Source organism: Watersipora subatra, chromosome 1, assembly GCF_963576615.1.
Source record: "Watersipora subatra chromosome 1, tzWatSuba1.1, whole genome shotgun sequence".
Taxonomy (NCBI): domain Eukaryota; kingdom Metazoa; phylum Bryozoa; class Gymnolaemata; order Cheilostomatida; family Watersiporidae; genus Watersipora; species Watersipora subatra.
In genome coordinates, this window is record NC_088708.1 from 3,619,557 (window position 1) to 3,639,752 (window position 20,196).

Consider the following 20,196-nt stretch of genomic DNA (forward strand, 5'->3'; position numbering starts at 1 on the left):
AATAATATTCACAAACAAACAAACATGTCGAAGATAGGATTTCCTTTTCTTTTCAAAAAGAAAATGATTTTTTAACCCTTGTTCTGCTAAGTCAAATTTGACGCCGTAGGAGGCGTCAATAAACGTCATTGCATCATGTATGCTATAAAAACTTTGTCTATTTTGCTAAAGTCCTTAAATTTTCACGAGCCGTAAACTTATATTCGACCAAATTAACTCGAACAGTTATTTCTATGACTTACCAACGGTTTTAGGATTTCTGCTAACTTCCAGGTGCGCATGTATTTGGTGCCCCAAATGTTTGATTTCAGTTTTGTAGAAGTTGCGCAGCTCTATAGCACGGTTATATTACTTTGGTTTGAACAAATTCACTTTAATTTGTTGATACATAAAACATTGTTTTCCATTTAAACTATACGATTAATAAAAATTTACTTGCTACACTTTTTATGTTTCATAACCAATTAGTGATTACCCCGTACCGTGTAAGGCTACAAAATCTTGAGATGAGAAATGAGATTCTCGTTTTAGTGGCTTTAACACTGTAGTGAATTTTTGCGCTTGCCTCTCGCTAATATAGCGACATACGGCACTTGCGATCACTACTAAGTGGGTTCTGGTTACAAGTTGTCTTATACTGCATGAGTATTAGCTCTCGTGCACAACTATAATTGTTGCAAGCAAAATGACTGGTGAATGAGTATGGCTCTTTATTACGCAAGCTAAAGCTGCACAAAAATGAGTTGATGTTCAAATAATCTACAAATGTTCATATCGTATATAGTTTCGTCGCTTGTAGACAGTATCTCGTGCTCTTCGTTCTTCTGTCTCACTAGTGTATCTTCCTTCGTTACTTATTCTTAACCATCATGTTATAAACCGGCTTACATATCCTTATATACAGTGTTATGTAATAGTCCATTAGCTTTTCATGAAAGCTGGCTTGCATTTTGCTATGCTAATCCCAGGATAGCTTGATGCATATGGCTATTAGAAATAGCTGAGTTTAGCAAATCCATAAGAACACACGCTAAAACATCACTATATGCTTTCACAGTGTTAGATGTTGCTTTTTTAGAATTTTGATTTTATTACATATTTTGAAAATTGATAATATTTGTATGTTCATGACTTGAGTTATTCTTCCAGCATTCTTTGGATAGAAGATGTGGACATGCCAGCAGTGGGTGTTTTCCTGTGTTCAAGTATTGCTAGGAATTGGTCTTCTGTTAGTCTCAAGAACCTTTTGAATACTTTTACTGCAGCTTCTGCTTTCCCGTTTGATTGGGCATTCCATGGAGAGCTCACTGTATGCTCAAGTCCCCAACTGTTGCCGAAGCTGGCAAATTCCGAGGCGATGAACTGAGGTCCGTTATCTGATTGCACAATTAGGGGATACCATTACTGGCAAATATTCTCTTGCACGCCTTTATGACTGTTTTTGTCCTGGTATCTTTGAGGGGATCATACTAAAAAAAATCACTGAAGTAATCGACCACTATGATGTAGTCGTTCTCTATATGAGTGAGCAGGTCGACCCCCACTTTTACCCATGGAGCTGCCGGTATGTCATGATGCTGCATGGTTTTTTGCCCTGAGCCAGAGCGTCTATTGCGCAGCTTGCTTATTGGCCTGATGTCTATTGCCATGTTTGACCAATATACGCGTGACCTGGCTCTTTCTAGTGTTGCAGCTGTACTTTGATGGCTGGCATGCAGCTTCTGTAGAATTTTGAGTCTGTATGATTTTGAGATAATAAATTGGGGCCCGTTGTAAATTATCCCATCTAAGACCGCTAACTGGTCCCTGAGATGGGAGTAGTGTTTAAGGGATGTTGAAATCTGATCCTGTTTGTGCCATCCGCCGACTATTATTTCCGTGACTTCCTCCAGCTCGGCATCTGTTTGTGCTTCTGTCTGGATTTGCTTTTAAGTTTCTATGCTGACTGGTATATCTTGTTGATTATTAGTTATATTTAGATCAGAGAGGATAATCTGTATTTGGATAATCTGTGGGACATCTGGAGAGCATGTGGGCAGTGGTCTGCTGACTGCCACAGCAGTATATTAACTTTGTAGGATATCTTTGCATTGCTAATAACATAGATTGTAACCTCTTAGGAGCTTTGAGCAGAGATTTGTTTCAGATAGGTATTAGCGGTTCTTGATTAGTATGTATGTGAACATCTGGGTTACCAAAAGACATTGATCGAAGCGTTGCATTGCGAACACTTGCCAGCAATTCCTAGCTCATTTGGAGCAGTTTTTCTCACTCTCTGTCACACTGTAAGATGCAAATGTGACAGGTTTGTTGTACTGAATTAGAGCGGCTCCCAGTCCTTGAGTACAGTAACATTGCGCAGTAACTGGATGATTTACTTTAAAGTACGGAAGTGTAGTGTCTGCAATGGCTAATTGTTTGAAGGTATGGAATGCTCTCTCTTAGTCTTCTTGCTAGTGAAACTCTTCTTTAGTAGCTCCAAATAGCCTTCTCAGAGGTTCAATATTGGCTGAGCAGTTGGGTATAAAATTTGAGAGATAGTTTATGGGTCCAAACAATCGCCGAACGGCATCGCTATCCTGGGGAGTTTTCATATTCTAGATTGCCCTTGTCTTGTTCGGATCTTTCTTGACACTGTCTTTTGAGATTATGTGACCAATGTAGGTAAGTCATGTGAAATGAAATTGGTACTTGTCTTTGTTCAGCTTGAAGTTGACCTTTTCTGCCCTCTCTAGCGATTAGGCTAGATTTTTATTATAATCCGCAGTGGCATCTTCAGTAGTGTCTCTTTTCCCATATATTAAAATATCATCAACTACAATCAAAACTCCTTTGACGCTAGTCAGGACATCCTTAAGCCTGTGTTGGAACTGTTCTGAACTGGATGACAGACCGAAAGGCATTCTGAGCCATTTATATTTCCTAAAGGGCATCCAGAATGTTGTTAGGTCACTTGACTTCTCGTCAAGTTTGATCTGAAGGAACCCATCTTTGGCATCACAGAGGGAGAAAACTTTGGCACCATCCAGTTCTGGTAGAGCATCCTCTAGCATAGGCATAGGAAAATGGTTCCTTTGAATAACCTTTTTTAGGTTTGCTGGGTCGATGCAAAGCCTTGGCTTACTGTTTGGTTTTTCCTTGCTAGGGCATTGCTGATCCATGGAGTAGGCTTTTGCACTTTTACAATCCTATTTGCATCAGTGAGCGACTGGAGTTTGTTTTTCAGATCGCTTCTCATTGATAGGGCTATTTTTCTGTTTTGACACTGTGTTGGGGTGACCTTTGGGTCTATCTCTATGCGGTATGTGCTGGGTAGACAACTTATTTCACTGGACACTGTTTTATGTTTCTGGGGAAGGTGGTTGATGTCTGTGAATTAGTCATGACTAATCATGTTAGCCCGTTCTTGGTTTTCCAATAGTAGTCCCAAATTCAGGCAGGCATTCAATGAAAGCAGGCTCATGTTGGATGACCTCACTACAAAGAATATAAAAAGTTGACCCCGGATCATTACCTCGCATCTTCCAACCGGCTTTGTTTTGGCGCCATCGTACAACTTTATACTGAGCAGCTTTTTATTAGACATGAGGGGTCTCCCCAGTAAATCACAGTCTTTGCTGTTTAGTACACTACAGGAAGCTCTTGTGTCTAACTGATATTCTATCGTTCCGACTCCGGTAGCCGTGACAGTTCAGATGATAGAAGTAAGCTTTTTGCCTTTACGTATTACTTATATGCACAGCAGTGACACAGCCACTGAGTCACTGTCATGCTCATCTAGCTGTTCAGCGGTCATCTGATGTATATTTTGTTCTCTCTTAGACCTACAAACAGCTCTGAAGTGGTTAAAATTGTTACACTTTTCACACTGTTTTTCATAGGCTGGGCATCTGCTGGACAGGTGTGACCTACCACAGCTGCCACAATTTATTAATTCTCAGTCTGGTTGTACCCTCCTTTTGTGTCTTTGAAGCTTGAGTAATTATTGGGTTCCTGAAAGATCGTTTGATGCTGTGAACAGATTCTTCGGACTTACTAGATTCAAGATCTGCTTGTGATGATTCCGATGTCTTGCACTTCTTGACAGCTTTCTCCAGAGTGAGGTCTTGTGCTACTTGAAGGAGTTTCTTTCTAAGTGAATAGTCTGCTATTTCAAGCAGGAGTGCTTGCATCATAAATTTTTCATACGTGTCTCCTAGACTGCACTCTCTGGCTATCTTGTGTAATGTAGTTACATATTCATCTATAAATTGAAGCCCTGTTTTGCAGAAAGCAGTTGGTGACGTTTGATTATCTTGTTTGACAAGTCTGATCAAAAGTCTCTATCACATCATAATTATCTTTCTATTTAACTGTTTCAAATTGGAATGCTTTGAAAATTTCCACTCTTTGAGGACCGATGCATCATATGAGAACGGCTACCTTGACTTAATCATATTTGTCTGCCTTCTCTGATACTATAAGATAGTTGTTCAATTCTTCTTTAAAACGGTTCCATTGGGATGACAGGTCATTACCATCTTGTAGAGGTCTAGGAACTAGGAAGTTGTCAGCTTCGGCCATCCTTAATCTGCTTGAGAGTGATTGAGTTATTAGTTAAGTACTATCTTCTTCAGCTGATTGAAAGTGACTGCAGTTATTTATATTCCTCTTTCCTCACTCGGGGCACCATGTTTGTGTTAGGTTCACGGAATATGGAAGTTGAAAGACTTAATAATTAGTGGAACTGTCAGTTTATTCGTTTAACTTTTGTCATACACCTTAAGCCAGTGAGTTGAAAGTGATTACGTTTACTACTCAAATATAACGATTGTCTGCGCATGATTACCTAGTAATAGTTCACAATAAACCGGATGTGAGCCCACATATGATTTGTATAAAACAGAAAGATGGGAGGATAACTCAAATCATGAATAGTACATGAGCCGCTGTGAAATGTTTTGCATTGTATATAGAGTTTAACAGCCTTTGTAGTAGTATCTCTCCCTTGTAGGTTAGGTGCTTTTTACTCCATTTGGATAGTCATAAGTATTGACCTTTTTTAGAGAAGACGCAATAGTGCCAAAAAGGTAGCTAGATGCCATTAAGAGATATTGTAGTAGCAGTCATTGTAGCTTATCAATCAGACATTTATAAGCCAACAATCAAGATGAACAAAAAAGCTTAAGCTGAATGTTTATTAGGGCTAGTGATAACCAGTATTTAGTATCAATACAGGCTCCTCCAGCTGGAAAATAGACAACAAATTCACACCGGCTAATGAATTGTAGAAGAACAAATATATTTACAAGATTTAAAAAAGCTAAGTGAGGATTGAAACTATCTTGTTGACATGTTAGTTATGTTTATTTGAAAAAAAGGAGTAAGCATACCAAGGTTCTTGGTGTCAAAAATAATCAAGATTAAGATATATTGTATAATATTTCAATAAGGAGTTGTCAAAATTGCTGATACTTCGTGCTGACACTTCATACTGACCTTATAACATGAATGATGCACTAAATGCACCCTTCATACTTAATCTCATATAACGGATTGCTATGTAATAAAATTTAGCTAGGTAAACAACAAATTCACAACACATTCTCATCTTTAATTTTGTTAGTTTATAGTTGGTTTGGATAGGTTGTTCCAAATAAATGTTAATTACTCAAAAATATGTGGATTTATGGCTAGCCTCCTCATATTCTCTGGAGCTCAGTGAGTTTATCTGCACTTCCTAGGGGAAGGTAATTCTAACTCTGCAAAGTCGTGCAGTATACTCTTGCTGCTGTTTTCTGACTTTGACTGCCAAATGAGTTGGCGACTTTATACATAAAGTTGTTAGGTAAGATAGTTCTAGCCAAAGCGTGTGCTTAGTAACAATCCATAACCTAATTATTCTTCTAGAAGTTTGCTAGCTGGAATGATCAGACAGCTTGGGCTCTCATGATAAATCAGATTTAATTCATGATAGTCTCTGTTATTTAACACTCCCTCAGGCAGACACATGATGCCTCAAGCCTATCTATACTATTAAAGTGTCATGTAGAATTAGACATACATGATTTTCAGTAAATGCTAGTGAACAGATTCTATTTACATGTTGATAGCTGTAAAATCAGCAGAACTTTGAATAATCCTTTACAACAAAAAGGAGAACATCATGAGCATGTGCTCCACAATACACAAGTACGCACATAGCAAGTGGAAACTTGCTAGAATACTTCTATAACTGAGCAATAACAAGAAAAAGCAAAGAAAACACTAGCAGTTCTTTTGAATGCTTGCGTAATACATAGTATTAAAGTGTAAAACATAAAAGTGTAAAATATAGTACACAGATGGCTACTAAAACTTTCAATAGCTGGAAGATATTCGAGCTGTAACCTGGTCTGTTAATTTCAGCTATTTCAAGATGTTTTTAGAAATTGACTTTAGTTTTTGTTAGTGAACAGCAGCTGTGGTACAGTGATTCTTCAAATATCAAGGTTAAGGAAGACCAGCTACAAAAGGTCAAATGACCCCAAGTAGCTTCAACCCGTCATTTTGTACATAGATAAAACGTAGTTTGTATTTCATGAGTGAAAGTGAAAGCGACTGTAGTCTAAAAGCAACCTATTTGATATAGACCTATGTTGCCTTATCTTAGGTAAAACAATGGGCTAAACTAGAATTACTTGCTTGTTCATCCTTTCAATAGTAAGGATTGGGCTACGAGGAGATTTTGCAGTTTGAATGATTCTTACCAACAACCTTGGCTTGTGTAGTCTTTGATAAACATGATTCTCAAAGGATGCTGATGATCAGCATCCTTTGAGAATCTTGTGGCTAACATAAAAAGCTTATAGTTTGCTTTTTATTATTTTGACGTATTACATTCACGTGCACTTTGTCCTTTCCCCTCCTCTATGTCACACATGATAGAACTGAAGTTATTGAAGAATCTGGGATGCATTAAAGCTGAAACAGATGAGATACGAAGTAGTGAAATAAAACTTCATATCAAAACATTTTAAATTCCCAAAATTATTCCCAAAGCCATTTACTGTCATCTTTCCATATAATTGACAACAGAGATAACATATAATTGCAGCAAAGGGAGAAAATAGCATTACAAAGTCTAGACTTACATATTTGCTGCATGTTACCGTATTTTCTTAGTTTTTAGTACAACGATTTTTACCGACTCAACAACAATTAATCTAATTATAAATCATACCAAGGTTAAAAATTTCGTTTTACTGTTATTACTGTGATGGTATCATTCAATGAATTACATTTTTTCATGGTCTCTCACTAACGATATTGACAGCAATCACAATAAATTAACATTCTAATTCTAAGAGTACGAAGTAATTCGAACTGGCGTTTTTTGAAACCAAAGATATAATAATTGACCAAAATCAAAGGTGATAGGTATGACAGTAAATTGTCTACCGAAAACATAAAGAGCTTAATTCTAGAATGCGCAACAATATTTATGTGGAAGCATAACTCCACAAACTTATACAATGATACGCAAAATGATAATTCTTGCATATGAAAAATTAGTAACATAAAATGATTTGTCTATTAAACTAGCAAATAAAGCTTGACTACTAATTACTACCGCAGTAAATGTACATGTAGTTGTAAATTTCCTTTAATTTACTACCAAGTTACAGTGAAAGTTTTCACTCTTACAAAAATTCATTTCACTATTGACTGCGGTTGAACCAATAACTCACCTAATAATAACTGTAGAAAAATGAACTTGCGTGAACTACCTCCTAGTCATTTTACTTTTTAAAGTTAGTAGAACTATTACAAATACTCCTGTTTCATACCGTCATACCCTCTTATCTCATAAGGTACTACATGTGACCTTCAGCTGCTATGTCATATTAACATTCTCAAATAATATCATGTATAGCGAACAACTAAAGAACTAGAATAACTAATCATAATTGTACAATAAGAGAGAACATCTAATTGGTAGGTAAGAACAATTATCAGCAAATGCACACGTGAAATATATTATTCAGCTTCAGTGTGATATATATATTATATAATCGTATTACATGCATACTGACTAGAATTGACCGATTAGGTCACAAATATATTTGGAAGTTCTTATCACAAGCAGGTTGGCTAATTATCTTTATGTAGCATAGTGTTGACATTTCATTTAGTTGTGCTATACTCCATGTAGTGTTCTTCCGAAATGATTTTAATAAGGTGAGATAATGACCACACTTACTTCCTTTGTAAAAATCTTGAAATGTAGGCAACAGAAGCATGTGGCTTTTAGCTAACTTAACCAAAAAAAGACTTGTAAACTGTCTCACCTATTGCACCCTTTTCTATTAACTCAAATTTCTTGTTTAACTGTGCAAATAGTAGCTGTATTTCTGCCTCAAGTTCTCCTTAGTTAGCCATTTCGATGTCACTCACTATCTCACTCGGATTTAGGGTTTGTCACAATTCATTTCAATATTACACTGGCATCAAGTTAATTTTAAATTCCTGACTTTCCCTGGAAAAAGTATTTTGTTGCCACTAAAACAGTTTAGCTTTACACGCACACAAAGTTTTAACTGAAATTTTTCTTGTAGAAAATGTCTGACAGATTGGTAGAATACAGTCCACCAAGTTGGGCAAGTCATCTCAAGCATATTCCGACGCACACAGTGAAGGTTCGATATTTCACGCTGTATTCTGTCAATATTGAAATCATATTAGATAAAGGTTTTCTTGTTCAGCGGCTTTGGCCATTAGAAGATCAGCTGCTGCTGAGCTGATCTTTTAATGGCACTCAGGATTCTAATGAGGTAGTGATAATCGTAGTGTCTCTAGTAAACTAAATGGTACTCAGGATTCTAATGAGGTAGTGATAATCATACTGTCTCTAGTAAACTAAATGGTACTCAGGATTCTAATGAGTTAGTGATAATCATACTGTCTCTAGTAAACTAAATGGTACTCAGGATTCTAATGAGTTAGTGATAATCATACTGTCTCTAGTGAACTAAATGGTACTCAGGATTCTAATGAGTTAGTGATAATCATACTGTCTCTAGTGAACTAAATGGTACTCAGGATTCTAATGAAGTAGTGATAATCATACTGTCTCTAGTAAACTAAATGGTACTCAGGATTCTAATGAGGTAGCGATAATCATACTGTCTCTAGTAAACTAAATGGTACTCAGGATTCTAATGAGGTAGTGATAATCACACTGTCTCTAGTAAACTATATGGTACTCAGGATTCTAATGAGGTAGTGATAATCATACTGTCTCTAGTAAACTAAATGGTACTCAGGATTCTAATGAGGTAGTGATAATTGTACTGTCTCTAGTAAACTAAATGGTACTCAGGATTCTAATGAGGTAGTGATAATCACACTGTCTCTAGTAAACTATATGGTACTCAGGATTCTAATGAGGTAGTGATAATCATACTGTCTCTAGTAAACTAAATGGTACTCAGGATTCTAATGAGGTAGTGATAATTGTACTGTCTCTAGTAAACTAAATGGTACTCAGGATTCTAATGAGGTAGTGATAATCATACTTTCTCTAGTAAACTAAATGGTACTCAGGATTCTAATGAGGTAGTGATAATCACACTGTCTCTAGTAAACTAAATGGTACTCAGGATTCTAATGAAGTAGTGATAATCATACTGTCTCTAGTAAACTAAATGGTACTTAGGATTCTAATGAGATAGTGATAATCACACTGTCTCTAGTGAACTAAATGGTACTCAGGATTCTAATGAGGTAGTGATAATCACACTGTCTCTAGTGAACTAAATGGTACTCAGGATTCTAATGAGGTAGTGATAATCACACTGTCTCTAGTAAACTAAATGGTAGTCAGGATTCTAATGAGGTAGTGATAGTCATACTGTCTCTAGTAAACTAAATGGTACTCAGGATTCTAATGAGGTAGTGATAATCATACTGTCTCTAGTGAACTAAATGGTACTCAGGATTCTAATGAAGTAGTGATAATCATACTGTCTCTAGTAAACTAAATGGTACTCAGAATTCTAATGAAGTAGTGATAATCATACTGTCTCTAGTGAACTAAATGGTACTCAGGATTCTAATGAGGTAGTGATAATCACACTGTCTCTAGTAAACTAAATGGTACTCAGGATTCTAATGAGGTAGTGATAATCATACTGTCTCTAGTAAACTAAATGGTACTCAGGATTCTAATGAGGTAGTGATAATCACACTGTCTCTAGTAAACTAAATGGTACTCAGTATTCTTATGAGGTAGTGATAATTGTACTGTCTCTAGTAAACTAAATGGTATTCGGGATTCTAATGAGGTAGTGATAATCACACTGTCTCTAGTAAACTAAATGGTACTCAGAATTCTAATGAAGTAGTGATAATCATACTGTCTCTAGTGAACTAAATGGTACTCAGGATTCTAATGAGGTAGTGATAATCACACTGTCTCTAGTAAACTAAATGGTACTCAGGATTCTAATGAAGTAGTGATAATCACACTGTCTCTAGTAAACTAAATGACACTCAGGATTCTAATGAGGTAGTGATAATCATACTGTCTCTAGTAAACTAAATGGTACTCAGGATTCTAATGAGGTAGTGATAATCATACTGTCTCTAGTAAACTAGAGAAGGTGGTTGAGGAGGGGCCTCAACCTTTCGCACTGCGGAAGGTTGAGGAGCCAACTTAACAGCTTCTATTGACTGTACAGTTCGATCTAACAAGTAGGAAAATTTCTATTTCGTTGGTAAGACTTAAACTTCCATAACTGCAGTGTCCACTGCCATGGCAACATGTCTTGTGTTCCTGCAGTGTCCACTGCCATGGTCACATGTCTTGTGTTCCTGCGGTCTAACTCGCTTTGCTTCTGGCTGCCAACAGTAAAGCAAATAAACAAACATTTTAATAGTTTGAAGAATAACCCATAATTTAAAAAAAAACACTGCCATAAAACAGTTTGAAATAGAGTACTACGTTGTCACCCAATCACTGCATAATAATAATAGAAACTGGAATTGGCATCATTTTATATTAGTCTTTATATATGAAGAGCGGTGCCACTCAGTGCTTCAGTTATCCTAAAGTCTAGTAAAAGTTAGCATTTGCATCTTTTATGCAGTAAGTAGTTTTATGCAGTAAGTACTTTTATGCAGTAAGTGCTTTTATGCAGTAAGTACTTTTATGTAGTAAGTACTTTTATGCAGTAAGTACTTTTATGTAGTAAGTACTTTTATGCAGTAAGTACTTTTATGCAGTAAGTAGTTTTATGCAGTAAGTACTTTTATGTAGTAAATATTTTTATGTAGTAAGTACTTTTACGTAGTAAGTACTTTTATACAGTAAACACTTTTATACAGTAAGTACTTTTATAGCTTGCCATGACACCTACTCCAATCCAAAGGTGGAAACTTCCCGGTGCCCCGGAGTCGTTCCAGGTCTTCGTCAAACGCGACGATTTAACAGGAAGTCTGATGTCAGGAAACAAGGTAGTCAGCCGAAAAGTGTTTTGAAATGATAAAGATAAGGTTGTGTTCTAAGCTTGTACTGATGGACTACATGAAACAAAGCAATAAAAACTTTGCTTCTAACCAAAGGTTTTATATCTACCTATCTCATACTGCTGCTACACTCTGTACAGTAAATAGTCCTTTTGCTTCTGCCCATAAAGGACTGAAATCTAAAAGTTTGCACGTTAATAAATCCGTAATTTCTTGTAAAAAGATTTGTGGTTATTTTTATAAAAGATGACATTAGGATAGGAACTGCTTTCAGGTGAGGAAACTTGAGTTTCTATTGGCCGAAGCGATGGTGAACTCCTGCAAGCATGTCATAACTACTGGAGCTGTAACTAGTAACCACTGCAGAGCTACTGCTGTCGCTTGCGCAGAGCTTGGCTTAAAGGCTCATCTTTGTTTCATGAGCAATGTCGAGGTTAGACGAAGTCTTTCTTAGATCTATTTCTAAACCTTTTAGTGTTATAACACGGACCTCCATCTTTGTTATTTATGCTGTGTGATCAACTCAGTCATAATTGTGTGTTAACTATTAAATACCACAGAAGGTCAGGCTTGGTGTTAACATGAGTCGTAAGAAGTGTCAGATATCTGTCATAATGTTAACATGAGTTGTAGGAAGTGTCAGATATTTGTCATAATGTTAACATGAGTTGTAGAAAGTGTCAGATCTCAGCGTAGATGGTAATATGCTGATAAACACGCTGGTAGGAGCCGATATGAGAGTCATTGACACCAATTCTTTTCCATGTGTTCAGCAACACATGGAGAAGCTCGCCAGTGAAATAAAGTTAGTAGTTTCTCTTAGAGGAGGTATGGTATGAGTTTACTAGTTCATTCTTTACATAAATCTAAGTTTTGGTTTGTCAGTCTGTCATATGTGCAGTTATAGCGATAAAATACGCAGCTTTGCTATATTGCTAGCGTTAGGAAAGAAAAGATTTCTTCATACTGGCATTAAACTTGCAAAACACCAGTTTTGCAGACAGGCGCCTTCACCACTATGCCACGTGGCCACCTTTCTATACTATGGAATAATTGTAGACATACTTGTTACACCTGCCAATCTCTACTAGTACACAGGACTGCCAGTGTACTACAAGAAACACTTGTACAGACTTCTCCAAAGGGCTATAAACATGTACACATAGCATGAACTATAATTAAACTTGTAGCACACACAGAAATAAATAAACACCTTCATTTAAAAGTTAGAATGGTAAATGTTGTATATGTTGATTAAAAATAAATTTTCTATGGAAAAATTCTTTTTCTTTTCTTGTTCAATGAAGGGCATTCACCTAGTTACTTTATAGGATTTTTATGGTTTAAGATTGCTATGATATTATTATGGTTACTTGATATGATTTATATGGTTACTTTATATGGTTACTCCTCATGGAAAAATTCTTTTGTAATCCAGCATGATTAATAGTCTTTCCATATTTTAACTGTTTATAAAACATTGTGCAGGATTACTAAATATCACAGACTATTAATACTAATCAAAGCCTGTAGTTCTCCTACTCAACTGTTTTGTTTATTTACATATTTACTAAATAATTCTGATTTATTTTCGTATAGTTTCAAATCATGTTATGCCAATATTGCAACATTTCTGAAGATACCACTAATCAGCAAATATTAATGGATGGGCAATTTTTATTCAGTTTTTACAGAAGTACGTTACAGTGTTAAGTTAACAGATGAGATATAATTATATCTGATCTACAAACATGAAAATGCTCTGATTTTTCAATTTTTAGCCTCATAGGCTTGTATGAACTGTTGAATTGACAGCTGTAACACTGCAGAGCTAGCAATTTTCTAACACACTGTTATTACAAACTCAAGGGAGGCAACTCAAAATTTAGTTTCACTCTTAAATTTTTTTTGTTAAATCTACTTTGGTAGACTTGCATACCTAGGACACTAGGAAACTAGGACACTAGGACACTAGGAAACTAGGACACTGGCATCGGTAGGTTATTCACAAGTTAAATGAATGGTATTCATTTTTTTCTCCGGCTGTGTATGCGATTGAGATTGCTTATTTCATAGTCATGCACCTGCACTAGCTGTCAAATGCTGCCAATCAGCAAGAATTCAGCAACAAACTCGTTTATAAATCTATTACAAAGCCCAAAAATGTATCGTTATACCATGATATGTACTCTCAAGGCCGCTGTAATGTGATAGATATTTTTTACTGATGTAATTTATAGGCTGGTTGGACAATTTTTTAATAAATTCCAGGCATATCTGATTTGTAGAATATATTTACATCTAGCATTGAACGGGCAGCGCAGATTTTCATGAAGTAGCAAAAGGGTATTGTGATAGGTCAGCCTACAGGATTTCTTTCATAGCAGTAAGTGATTTTGGTGACTCGCAAGAATGGATGTTTTACTCGTAATTTATCATAATAACCTCGCAGTCTGTTTATTTAGTTTACGCTGACTCGTTGCTAGCAGTGTGGTCATAAGCCCATTTGTGTATGCTAACCCTTTGGCTTGTTGATAAATTACAGACTCTTCTTACAACGAAGGCCAAGACTCAGACTACTGATAATGTTCGTAGATCGCATAAAAACTGATCCTACAGATACAATCATGAAGCCATCGGGCTGCTAAGCGATGTATATATACTGCAGCGTGATGGAAATAGGCATTGCTATTTAATACTTATAGTAAATTTCTGCTGTGTAATGAGACGGCCTTGAGACTCTTGTAATAATTACAAAATCCTTGTGCAGGCAGTCGACCTTTTTGTTAGTCAGTAGAAGGTCAATAGCTATTAATTAAAAGAAACTTGCAATTTCTCCTCTCAGTAGTTTTAGAGATCATATAGAAATGGTGCTACTAAAGGCTTGGCTGTTTTTCTTTAATGCCCTTTTACAATAACATTCGAGTCTTTTCAGGAACTCTCCATGCACCAAATTGGTAATGTTGATATGGATGCCATCGTTTCACTTTGGCATCCATATCCACGATTTATGATAGCCGTTATTATTATCATAAGTTTTGCTTGTTAGGGAGAGTTCAGGAGAAAAGAGTTCTATTGTTCCGACAGGAGGGTCAAACCTAACGGGTATCTGGGGTTACCTGCAGTGCTTTCAGGAGATACAAGATCAGGTAGCTTAGAGCATGCTATTTATTGTTGTTGAGTATTTGACTTGTGAATGTCTGTGGCATTGAGTATGATGATGACGAGTATTTCTTGCTATCTTAACCGTTTGCATTTAGTTTAGTCATACACAGCGTTACTTGTGCAGTGTCATGTTAGTCATACACAGCGCTACTTGTGCAGTGTCATGTTAGTCATACACAGCGCTACTTGTGCAGTGTCATGTTCATCATACACAGCGCTACTTGTGCAGTGTCATGTTAGTCATACACAGCACTACTTGTGCAGTGTCATGTTAGTCATACACCGCGCTACTTGTGCAGTGTGATGTTAGTCATACACAGCGCTACTTGTGCTGTGTCATGTTCATCATACACAGCGCTACTTGTGCAGTGTCATGTTCATCATACACAGCGCTACTTGTGCTGTGTCATGTTCATCATACACAGCGCTACTTGTGCAGTGTCATGTTCATCATACACAGTGCTACTTGTGCAGTGTCATGTTCATCATACACAGCGCTACTTGTGCTGTGTCATGTTCATCATACACAGCGCTACTTGTGCAGTGTCATGTTAGTCATACACAGCGCTACTTGTGCTGTGTCATGTTCATCATACACAGTGCTACTTGTGCTGTGTCATGTTCATCATACATAGCACTACTTGTGCAGTGTCATGTTAGTCATACACAGCGCTACTTGTGCTGTGTCATGTTCATCATACACAGCGCTACTTGTGCAGTGTCATGTTCGTCATACACAGCGCTACTTGTGCAGTGTCATGTTAGTCATACACAGCGCTACTTGTGCTGTGTCATGTTCATTATCGCTATCAATCTCTGCTAAATTATGGGCAGGGGCTTAGAGACTTTCGTTTCTTAGATTTGATAGCCTGGTCAGAACTGATATCTCATTTTAGAGTCTGGAGTTTGATGACTTGGTCTGCGTATGTGGAAGTGTTGCCACTGTTTCTGGTCTGGCCATAGCCAACTACCTCTGTGGGTCTCCCTACAAGTAAGCACAGGGAAACATTTTACAAACCATGTTATTATACTAGTTATATGTAGATGCATGTGCATATACATGTAGTTATACTAGTTATATGTAGATACATGTGCATATACATGTTATTATACTAGTTATGAAGATACATATACATGTTATCATACTAGTTATATGTAGATACATATACATGTGCATGTTATTATACTAGTTATATGGAGATACATATACATATACATGTTATTATACTAGTTATATGGAGATACTTATACATGTTATTATACTAGTTTTATGGAGATACATGTACATATACATGTTATTATACTAGTTATATGGAGATACAGGTACAATTATATGGAGATATATGTGCATATACTTGTTATTATACTTGTTTTATGGAGATACTTATACATGTACATGTTATTATACTAGTTATATGGAGATACATGTACATATACATGTTATTATACTAGTTATATGGAGATACAGGTACAATTATATGGAGATATATGTGCATATACTTGTTATTATACTTGTTTTATGGAGATACTTATACATGTACATGTTATTATACTAGTTATATGGAGATACATGTACATGTTATTATACTAGTTATATGGAGATACATATACATATACATGTTATTATACTAGTTATATGGAGATACATGTACATATACATGTTATTATACTAGTTATATGGAGATAAATGTACAGTTATATGGAGATACATGTACATACACATGTTATTATATGAGTTATATGGAGATACATGTACATATAGGTATACTTGTTATTATACTTGTTATGTGGAGATACATAATTATACATATGCATGTACATGTTATTATACTACTTATATGGAGATACATATACATGTTATTATACTAGTTATATGGAGATACTTATACATGTTATTATACTAGTTTTATGGAGATACATGTACATATACATGTTATTATACTAGTTATATGGAGATACAGGTACAATTATATGGAGATATATGTGCATATACTTGTTATTATACTTGTTTTATGGAGATACATATACATGTACATGTCGTTATACTAATCCATTGAGAAATTATGTCTTTCTGAGGACGAGTCGTCTGTTGCAGAATACATGGGGTGAAGGTTGGGGTGAACTGTGATGCGAATGAAATAGTCAATGACATGCTGGCAGGACTCGGTATAACGGGAGTGTCTGTTGGTGACATAGTTAGCCTCTATGAGGGGTACGAGGGGTTAGGATATGCTCGCAGTCAGCCACTGGAACTAGGTTAGTATGTTATTTTACTAGATACTGTATGTAATTCGTGTAAAAATATACCGACTTGGTTCTTAGTAATTATACAAAGAATCAATCTGATTGTTTCTTTGTTACAATATGCCTGTGTATTAGGAACTTAACACTGCGAGAGGTTGAATGGCGTGAAGAACTTTGGCAGATTTTGGACTAGATTTTTATTTCAGTTATTTTAGCTGCCTCTTCCAACCGAAGCTTTTGACATCCGTAGCTTCTGTTCAGTTGCCTTGCCCTAACTCTTGAACATGTTGTCTGTTTATTCAACTTGTTAATAGTAACACAAAGTTATCAGCTAATCACTACAAAAAGGAAAACTAGCTAAAGTTGTTTTGTTTTTTTAAAAGGATTTGTAGAGTTTCTTTTTAGTTTTAAACTCGTATGTCTTTCATTGCCATTTTAAATTTAAATTCCTTCGCTTTATAAATAGTGAACCCATAAACTGATTCTGAGACAAAGTGAGCCAGTGAGACAAAGATTTATTAATGTCCTTACTATACGTCAGTTTCAATAAGCTCTAAATAAGCTCTAAATATATCTTTTATTTGAATGTAAGAGAAGACTAAGAATCTATATCTATATATTTATCTCAGAGCTCATAGCCCAAGTAGCAGCTGCTACAGGTATAATCCTTGACACGACTTACACCGGAAAAGCTGCCTTCGGAATGTATGAGCTTATGAGCAACAGACCGGAGGTATTTAAAGGACGTCGAATTCTATTTCTGCATTCAGGTATGTGGAGGATAATGTCTAAAATGATGAATGTGTTAGCTACATAACTCTGACAACTTTTTTCAAAAGAGATGTGATGTCTGTGTTCACACTGAGCTGGCTACTTATGTAATTAGACATACCCTCAGAACATTCTATCTTTGCTCTTCATTCTTTTCTTGCTTAATATTGATAGTGATTATTTATCATTGATAGATTTATCTGACAGTGTACATGAGTTCACAGGTATTATTGTGTGCACAGGTGGTATCGTGTGCATAGATGGTATCGTGTGCATAGGTGGTATCGTGTGCACAGGTAGTATTGTGTGCACAGGTGGTATCGTGTGAATATAATATCAACATTAAAACTGCACTCGTATGGTCTCCAAATTCTATAATAAATTGATCTCGTATCATTCAAGCATTTGATAACAAATGGTTGATATTATTAGCCATATTTTTATAAGGGGATGCTTCATGAATTTTTATGTTTTTGAGTGTGTAGTACTCATGTCACTCTTGTAGTAGTACTCATGTCACTCTTGTAGTAGTACTCATGTCACTCTTTTAGTAGTACTCATGTCACTCTTGTAGTAGTACTCATGTCACTCTTGTTGTAGTACTCATCTCACTCTTGTAGTAGTACTTATCTCACTCTGGTAGTAGTACTCATGTCACTCTTGTAGTAGTACTCCTGTCACTCTTGTAGTAGTACTCGTGTCATTCTTGTAGTAGTACTCGTGTCATTCTTGTAGTAGTACTCATGTCATTCTTGTAGTAGTACTCATCTCACTCTTGTAGTAGTAGTCATGTCACTCTTGTAGTAGTATCTATATAAATAAATAAATAATATCGGTAATAATATAAATAAATCTATATATATAAATTTCAGTGTCTATTTGTCCAGTTATAGCGATTAAATTCTAGCAAAGAAAAGTCCGCTTCGCAGAGGATTTGATCTCAGAACCTCCAGTTCTGAAGGTGTCTAGCTTATCCATTAGACTATATCATTCAATTGAGCATAGTGAAAATATTCATTAAATTGGTCAAAATGTTCTTAACAACGTTGCATCACATGTAACAATCAGCAGTTAGCCTCACTAGGTGAATGACCAGCGTTGCACGGGTAATAATAGCAGCTTGCCAGCAGTTCCAGGTAATATACTGTGAAGGTAATGTTGTACATAAAGTAATCTAATGTTTATAAGCTTTTTTTATTACCCGTGCAACGCCATGCATTCATCTAGTATGATAATAATTGTAACATTACTTTGATTATGATAACATATGTATTACACAAATCTAATCGCATTTGGAGTTGGCTCATTGGTCTACTTTTACTTTCAATTCACATCAGGGTTTCCCAAGATGAAGAAGTTTTTCATGTAGGAATTGAAATCAATAACTTCACACATCTCCGCTTGTAGGGGGAGCTCCTTCCTTACACACAGCTGCAGTATCTAGTGCTTTGTTACCTCATACAACCTAGAGCGTGTAAGTTACAAGTACTGTACTTTCATCACAGACAGAGAACCCTTTTGCCTCAAACTGTTATTTGACTGATCAAAAGTAAGAAATACTCGTCGTTACTTCAATTCTCCAGTGACTTTCTAATGATTTTAATGATTTTGGAATTGAAAAGCAAGCAGGAAATGGAATTTTGACGAATATATAGCAGATGCGGAGAGTTTGGAGTTATCCACTAATTTCTTCGGCTCTTTAAAGTACATGTTTGTGAACATTATTTGTAGCCCCGCTACTTTCTAGGATCATGACTAATGTAACTGCTAAACTTGTCATGAGTTGTTTTGCGTGTAATATTCGACCTTGTGTGTGTAACTGCACAAGACAAAAATGCTACATCAGAACAGATAATAGTTACAATAAGAATAACAATAAAGATGCAAAAAAATATTAATTTGTTGAATAAATCCTCAGTTCTTTTATATCGTTTTGATGAAATCTTCTACATGCTATCATTGAGGCTGGTTAGTTTAATATGTACTCAGAGAAAGATAACTCCTCACTTTCCGCAGCTTGAATTAATTTGCTAATGTACCCTTTTTTACCCGCAGTGCCTGTGCCAGTCTCTATTTTTTGGTCAAGTAGGTATTTTCTATTACAGCTCACGTACAGTATATAATCTCAAATTAATGTTTGCTTTGATTATTGAACTCAATTTGTGTTGGTAATTTGGTATCTGTGTTTATTTTGTGTCATGCTCTGTGAACATATTATTAATAGCAGCTACATGCATTTACGATACATGTAAAATATATGTACAATAATTTGTCTTTCTATGACAATATTGCTTCCAGTGATGACGGAAACAATAACTTGTTGGGTATAATGACTGTAGATTATAGAGGTGAAGCGAACAATTATTTTATAGATAGTTGTAATTTGAGTAGCTATAGGTATATACTGTATTCAATATTAATTGATGGCTATTGAATGTACGATTTACAAGTAGATGGGCATTATTGAATAATGAGTATAGATACAATCAATTGATCTGGTATAATCAATAAATCAATATTAGCATTGGA

At 35.9% G+C, this 20,196-nt stretch overlaps 1 protein-coding gene across 1 annotated transcript; it reads left to right on the forward strand.

The window, feature by feature from the left end:
* Window positions 1-249: 249 nt before the first annotated feature.
* On the forward strand, window positions 250-20,196 carry LOC137392755 (uncharacterized). Its single transcript, XM_068079081.1, has 10 exons — window positions 250-273; window positions 8,577-8,657; window positions 11,362-11,475; window positions 11,762-11,920; window positions 12,162-12,292; window positions 14,537-14,636; window positions 15,549-15,643; window positions 16,748-16,908; window positions 17,526-17,666; window positions 19,075-20,196. Exons 2-10 carry the CDS (start codon window positions 8,580-8,582, stop codon window positions 19,134-19,136), a joined length of 1,041 nt encoding a protein of 346 aa, XP_067935182.1. The 5' UTR covers window positions 250-273; window positions 8,577-8,579; the 3' UTR covers window positions 19,137-20,196.